The sequence below is a fragment of the Vicia villosa genome, unplaced genomic scaffold, assembly GCF_029867415.1.
Source record: "Vicia villosa cultivar HV-30 ecotype Madison, WI unplaced genomic scaffold, Vvil1.0 ctg.001354F_1_1, whole genome shotgun sequence".
Taxonomy (NCBI): Eukaryota; Viridiplantae; Streptophyta; class Magnoliopsida; order Fabales; family Fabaceae; genus Vicia; species Vicia villosa.
The window spans coordinates 156323-164205 of record NW_026705588.1 but is presented as its reverse complement, the minus strand read 5'-3'; the positions used below and the strand labels follow the sequence as shown (position 1 = coordinate 164205).

The following is a 7883-nucleotide window of genomic DNA, read 5'->3' as shown; positions in this document are numbered from 1 at the left end:
TGATTAACTTTGTCAGCATGAAAGAAAAATAGCTTAAACTCCTCCATTGTCAAAACCGTGACAGCCCCTAACCACGAAAAAACTCTTCTCCAAATGTTGTCCGCAAAAGCACACGAGCCGTAAAGATGAGAAACTGATTCTTTATGTAGCTCACAAAATACACAGAGAATGTCATTCGGATCTGTAATAATACTACGATTAAAGAGATGATCTTTTGTAGCTATCCTATTAAGAATTACTCGCCACCCAAAGAACAATAACTTAGCCAGTGCTTCAATCTTCCACAATATATTCAAAGCTTTCACGACGTGATCTTGAAAAACGGTTACAACATTTATCGCTTCAGAAATTACAGCATAACAGGATTTAACAGTGTATGTACCTTCTGCTGTCAGCTTCCAAACATGGTTTTCCTCAGCTTCCTGCCCCAGTGAAAAATCGTTCAGCAGCTCCTTAAAGTGATCACCATTTGGTAGCAGCATTAAAACTTTGTTATCCATGATATTCTCTACATTCCAACTCCATTCAGAACCTGTCAAAGTTCCAGCTTCAGCCACGCTGCCAGTTTTGTTCTTAGCAGCATCAAAAATGTCGGGAAAAGCTTCCTTTAAGGATTGTTCTCCCAATCAATTCGATTGCCAAAACGCTGTGCCTTTACCATTGTTCACTGTGCTCAGAACAGCTCCTGTAAAAAAATTGGCATTACATTGAGTTTGAATTTAAAATTCTCCTTTTGATACTGTGATTTTACCGTCGTTAAAGTTTTTTTTTCTCCTTTTGATATTGTCTATATTGTGATTTTAAGTTTATGTATTTTTGTCGGTGACTTGACTTTTTTTTAGTTATTTTCTCTAATCATTTTTTTGTCCTTTTCTATTTGAATATAGAGAAACAATAGCCATCATTGTTCAGGTTCAACTTCAAGTAATTCTTTATGCCAAAAAGTTCAACATTTCAAATGATAGTGTTTATAGAAACTGGGAAAACTACTCAACTCATCAATGCTTTACAATTATTATCAGACTTGAATTCTAACTATCTTGAAAGATGAATGATGACAGATCTCATTTCCTTTGTTAGGTTTTTATTTAATCTTTATTCATAGTGTTAAATATTTTAAAATCTTCTTAAATTACAAAAAAATTGTTTTTAATACACAAATAGTTTTAGTCTTAAATATAAATTAAAAAATCAAATATATATATACATGTATTCTTTTTTTAATTCTTGTTTTAAGATTACTTTTTTATATAAATAATGAATTTTGTTACTTTTCATATAATTATTTATTTTTGTTCTATATTACCCATAATCATTTATAATGAAAGAGTAGTGTAATTTTACCATGTGCACGTTAACATTTAAGATTAGTATGTCTTTTACCATGTGCACGTTAACATTTAAGATTATATATATATGCAACAATTTAGTTGAGAACAAAAACAATATATCTATAGACTTCACTCTATATAGCTTCCATCCATGGTGTCCATAACTCCTCCAAAGCTTCAGTCCATGAAGTTTCTAACCTTTTGGTTGTTTTTTTCAATGTACTTTTGTACACTCATAAATAAGTCTCCTGTTGTTGTTTCTTCCATGACACTTTCATCTGCTTCATCCACATTACAAATCAGAGAAGCAAGTACTTTGTTGAAGTGGAAATCAAGTCTTGACAAACAAAGCCAAGCTTTGCTGTCTTCATGGAGTGGTAATAACTCATGCAACTGGCGGGGAATTACATGTACTAAAGATTCCATGCATGTCTCTCATGTAAACCTCGTAAACATGAGTTTGAAAGGTACGCTTGAAAGTCTTAACTTCTCATCACTTCCAAATATTATCACTCTTGATCTTAGCGCCAACTTGTTGAATGGAAGTATTCCTCCTCATATTGAGAGGTTGTCTAAACTTTCCTATCTTGATCTTAGTGACAATAAACTTTCAGGAAAAATTCCATATGAAATAACACAGTTGACTAGTCTTCATAATTTATATATGGGTGGAAATGTTTTCAATAGTTCCATTCCTGAAAATATAGGTGAATTGAGGAATCTAAGAGAATTTGACATCACTAATGCAAATCTCTTAGGCCCTATCCCAATCTCACTAGGGAACTTGTCCTTTTTGTCACACTTGTATCTAAATGGAAACAATCTTTCTGGAAAAATTCCAACTACAATTGGAAAATTAATAAAGATAAAAGTTCTATTTCTTTATGGCAATAATCTTTCAGGGTCTATTCCTCGAGAAATTGGGGACTTACTAAACCTAGAATATTTAAACCTTCATAACAACAATCTGTTCGGATCTATTCCTCAAGAAATTGGGAAGTTAGTGAACCTACAAATTTTATATCTTCATGTCAATAATTTATCTGGATCTATTCCTCGAGAAATTGGAGAATTAATACAGATAAAACATTTGTTTCTTTTTAGCAATAATCTCTCTGGGTCTATTCCTCGAGAAATCGGGGAATTACTGAACCTAGAATATCTAAACCTTCATGATAACAATTTTTTCGGATCAATTCCTCAAGAAATTGGGAAGTTAGTGAACCTACAAATTTTATATCTTCATGTCAATAGTTTATCTGGATCTATTCCTCGAGAAATTGGAGAATTAATACAGATAAAACATTTGTTTCTTTTTAGCAATAATCTCTCTGGGTCTATTCCTCGAGAAATCGGGGAATTACTGAACCTAGAATATCTAAACCTTCATGATAACAATTTTTTCGGATCAATTCCTCAAGAAATTGGGAAGTTAGTGAACCTACAAATTTTATATCTTCATGTCAATAGTTTATCTGGATCTATTCCTCGAGAAATTGGAGAATTAATACAGATAAAACATTTGTTTCTTTTTAGCAATAATCTCTCTGGGTCTATTCCTCGAGAAATCGGGGAATTACTGAACCTAGAATATCTAAACCTTCATGATAACAATTTTTTCGGATCAATTCCTCAAGAAATTGGGAAGTTAGTGAACCTACAAATTTTATATCTTCATGTCAATAGTTTATCTGGATCTATTCCTCGAGAACTTCGGAATTTAGTGAACATAAAGAGTCTATTTCTTAAAGATAATATTCTTTCTGGATCTATTCCTAGCGAAATTGGAATGATGAGATCTATGATACAACTTGATCTGTCAAATAATTCTCTCTCTGGTAAAATCCCACCTACAATTGGAAACTTGAGTCATTTACAAGATATTTTCTTTCAAAATAACCATCTAAGTGGTACAATTCCAACGGAATTGAATATGCTTTTGAATTTGGTAAGATTGTTTGTATTTGACAACAATTTCATTGGTCAGTTGCCTCATAACATTTGCTTTGGTGGAAAACTGAAGTCAATTGATGTTACTAATAACCGTTTTAGTGGGCAAGTTTTGAAGAGTTTGAAGAATTGTTCTAGCCTTTTTAGACTTTGGCTTCAACATAACCATTTTGATGGAAACATAACTGATGATTTTGGTGTATACCCAAATTTGAAGCTCTTGGGATTGGATGACAATAATTTTTATGGCCATCTTTCATCCAACTGGGGTAAGTTACATAATTTGACAAATCTTAACATCTCCAAAAATAATTTATCAGGTTCTATACCACCTGAGCTCGGTGAAGCTTCCAACTTGTATTCAATTGACTTATCTTCAAACCATCTCACGGGAGAAATTCCAAAGGAGTTAGGAAAATTGACCATGTTGGGCAGACTCATTTTAAACAACAATCATCTTTCTGGTAATGTTCATGTAAACATAGCATCGCTAAAGGAACTTGAAATCTTAGATGTTGCAGCAAATAATCTAAGCGGTTTCATCCCAAAAAAACTTGTCACTTCCTCTAGATTATTTAACTTAAATTTGAGCCATAACAAATTTAGAGGAAATATTCCTGGTGAGTTTGGTGAATTTAAAGCCCTTGAAAGTCTGGATCTGAGTGGAAATATTTTGGATGGAACCATACCACAAATGCTTGGGAAATTGACACACTTGGAAACATTGAATATTTCGCATAACAATCTTTCTGGATTTATCCCTTCTTCCTTTGATCAGATGACTAGTTTGTCATTTGTTGATATATCATACAACCAATTGAAAGGCCCACTTCCAGATATGCGAGTATTCAATAATGCAACCATTGAAGTGTTGAGGAATAATACAGACTTGTGCGGTAAAGTTTTTGGCTTGAATCCTTGCATAAAACCAAGCCATGGATCTCATAATAATAAGACTAAGAATTTGATCTTGTTGATGGTTTTACCTCTTGCACCTGGAACTCTAATGCTAGCATTTGTTTGTTTCAAACTCTTAAAGCATTTATGCGGAACACGAACCCTGAGAGAAAACCAGGATGGCAGAACTTGTGTTGCTCCGAATAATGTATTCACAATATGGAGTTTTGATGGGAAAATGGTGTATGAGAACATTATTGAAGCAACAGAAGAGTTTGATGACAAATATCTCATTGGTGTAGGAACGCATGGAACTGTCTACAGAGCTGAGTTACACACAGGCCAAATAGTTGCTATTAAAAAAATCCATTTAGCAACAAATGGAGAAAATTCTGATATAAGATGTTTCACAAATGAGATTCAAGCTCTGACTGAAATTCGTCATCGTAACATTGTGAAGCTATATGGATTTTGTTCACATTCACACGTATCGTTTTTGGTTTATGACTTTGTGGAGAAAGGCAGTCTAGATAAGATTTTGAAAAACGACGAACAAGCAACTGAATTTGGTTGGAATAATAGGGTGAATGTAATTAAAGATGTAGCAAATGCTTTATACTACATGCACCATGATTGTTTCCCTCCTATTGTTCATCGAGATATATCAAGCAAGAATATTCTTCTGGATTTAGAATATGTGGCTCGTGTCTCGGACTTTGGAACAGCTAAGCTTCTTAATCTTGATTCAGACAATTGGACCTCATTTGCAGGAACACTTGGATATTCTGCTCCAGGTTAATTTGGTTTCTGTTATTGATAAATTATATTATGATTAACCTTGTAATTTGTGTTTTGTAATCACAATTCTCTTTCTATTTTGATTTTGTACAGAACTTGCATACACAATGGAAGTGAATGAGAAATGTGATGTATATAGTTTTGGAGTATTAGCATTGGAAATACTTTATGGGAAACACCCTGGAGACATCATATCTAATAACATAGCTGGATCAAAACTTGATACTATGTTATTGATGGATATGTTGGACCAACGTCTTCCTCGTCCAATGAATGCTAAAGCTAAGCAGCTGTTATCCATTACAAAGACAATAATTTCTTGCTTGGATGAAAGTCCACGATCTCGTCCAACCATGGAGCAGGTTTCAATGGAGATTTCAATATCATAATAATCTTCTTAAATAGGTGAATGTTTCTTTTTCTTCTTAGTTTCTGTAATTTTGTAAACCTTGCTTGTATTTTTATTTTTTTTGTATTAAATGTCATTTAAGTTTGTTGTTTCTAAACTTGGTTGCCCTATCACTTTGAATATTATTCGAATGTTGTTATGATTATATTTGAAGAAACATTTATTGCAAAATTATCGTGTGGCATCGCATAAAAAAGTCTTCCCGAACATAAAAACATTTTGGTGAGTTGATCATTTGCAATAAATCATTGTAGTAGACAAGAAATGCTTTTCGTGTGTGTGGTGTAAATCCTTTTCTCTTATTAATTGTAGTTGAATAAAAATGTCATTTTGAATTATTACTAAATAAATTTAGATTTTTTTTAGAAAATTGAATAAATAGGATAATGAAGGGTTCTCAAACCTGTTTACAAAAGAAACTAGATAACCAATTCGACAAAAGAAAAATTGCAAACCAATTACACCTAGGATAAATAGTACATCGGATTTTTACAAAAATCGTAAAAATTACAATTGGGTTTAGCAATATCACCAATAAGATACCATTTCCAAACTGAAATTTTAATAATCCAAACGACATCAAGCACATTCCAACTATGGTTCTAAAAAATAATGTTGTTCCTCAGGATCCAAATATTCCAACAAATAGCCAACCAAATTACTCCTGCTTTCCAGATAAAACTTTCCGAGATTTGCAAAAGAGAAACCACCTCAAAAAAAGTATCATTGAAACAACCCGAATTATCCATATAATGGTCCCCAAACCCAATCCACTCCCTTATCTCCCTCCAAATTAACCTAACTATCTCCTCGGTCAAACAAGGGGTAAGCAAGGGCCTTTTAAGCATACCAGAAACAAGGGTTTTGGATGGGGGAGGATTTTGCCCCAGTGGCTTAGTAAGAGTGATCGCCGAAGATTTTGGCCCAGAATTATTAAACATCAAAGTCATTTGGGACATCTTCGAGCTCGTAGTAAAGCAATATGAGAATTTGTCTCAAATCTTCAACACTCTGTTCATAATACTGGTTTAACAAGAGGATTTTGAGAGTATCCTAGTAGTATCTCAGTCCGTGAACCTATTTTTTCATAAGTTGAAAATTAAATGTGTTTAAAAATTCGTTTATAATGTTGTGTTTGGACTCAAATTCCTTCTTTTGATATTGTGATTTTACCGTCGTTAAAGTTTTTTTTTTTTTCCTTTTGATATTGTGTATATTGTGATTTTAAGTTTATGTATTTTTGTCGGTGACTTGATTTTTTGTAGTTATTTTCTCTAATCAGTTTTTGTCCTTTTCTATTTGAATATAGAGAAACAATAGCCATCATTGTTCACGTCCAAGTAATTCTTTATACACTTATGAGAAAAAGCTCAATATTTCAAATGATAGTGTTTATACAAACTGGGAAAACTACTCAACTCATCAATGCTTTACAATTATTATCAAACTTGAATTCTCACATACTGCATTTTGTAATTATTTGCAGTTGAATAAAAACGTCTTTTTGAATGTGTACGTAATAAGTTTAGTTTTATTTATTTAATTTTTGTATTTAAATTATTTTAAATAAAATTTTTATTTCATCAAAATATAAAAATAGATTGATGCTATCTAATTTTTTTTTAGCTAATTAGGTGTTAAGACTTTGGGATAGATTTAAGATCAAATTCAAATAATAGTCACACAACTTTTGCTTTTCCGCAATACCGTTGCGTTGTTGCAAATTAGAACATTCGTCCCAAAATTGTTCAAACTAATGATGGACAGAATAGGCGTTATTTCAAACGGAATTTACACAAATTTAAACATTGTTTTGATTTTCAAACTTAATTGTCAAAAACTAAAAACATCCTTAGAAATTTAAGAGAACTAAAACAACTCACAAACATACTAAATATTTTTATGAATAGAGAACATTTTTAAAATGTCTTGGAAGTTGTGACAGCGCCTTAAAGATTTTGTCTTATTTAATGGATTAAAACTATGGTCTAATCGGTTAGAACAATTCAAAATTACTCTCCAAGTCACTTAGATAGCATGTTAAAGATTCGCAACAGCTTTATATCATAACCTTTCACTTTGGGGATCATAACGGCCATATTTTGAAGATCCAATCGATTAGACCAAACAATTAAATAGTTAATAAGGTCCATGAATCTTTTCCTTTTCGAGTGATCACAACTATATAAAGGGGTGACTTCCTCCTTTAAAATCACGTCACTTTCTAATGTTTTCATATTTGTTAGGAATTTATTTCTCTACTCTTTCTTCTTTTCTCTCTACAAACTTATTTCTTCACTTGTGGTTGCCTAAGGCTTTGTTTGCGAGTTTGAAGGGGAGGGGAAGAAAAGGCTTCCGAGAACGAAATTTTAGAAAAATATAGAAAAATATTTTACATTTTTTGAAAAAATAATTTTGTTTAGAATGATAAAAGAGTCATTATCATTACTAAATTTTTAATTTTCATAATACTATAACAACCTAAAAGATATTTGAAA

The 7883-nt window shown here is 32.1% G+C and overlaps 1 protein-coding gene across 1 annotated transcript; it reads left to right on the top strand.

The window, feature by feature from the left end:
• Positions 1 to 1461: 1461 nt before the first annotated feature.
• Positions 1462 to 5556, top strand: LOC131634792 (MDIS1-interacting receptor like kinase 2-like). The gene is made up of 2 exons (XM_058905415.1): positions 1462 to 4972; positions 5070 to 5556. The coding sequence occupies exons 1-2, from the start codon at positions 1483 to 1485 to the stop codon at positions 5363 to 5365; spliced, it is 3786 nt and encodes a 1261-aa protein (XP_058761398.1). The 5' UTR covers positions 1462 to 1482; the 3' UTR covers positions 5366 to 5556.
• Positions 5557 to 7883: the final 2327 nt, after the last annotated feature.

Excerpts from the sequence above, each read along its gene's own strand:
- LOC131634792 (XM_058905415.1), top strand. The coding sequence starts at position 1,483 with ATGGTGTCCATAACTCCTCCAAAGCTTCAGTCCATGAAGTTTCTAACC. Across the intron at positions 4,973-5,069 it reads ACTTGGATATTCTGCTCCAG|AACTTGCATACACAATGGAA; the intron begins GTTAATTTGGTT and ends GATTTTGTACAG.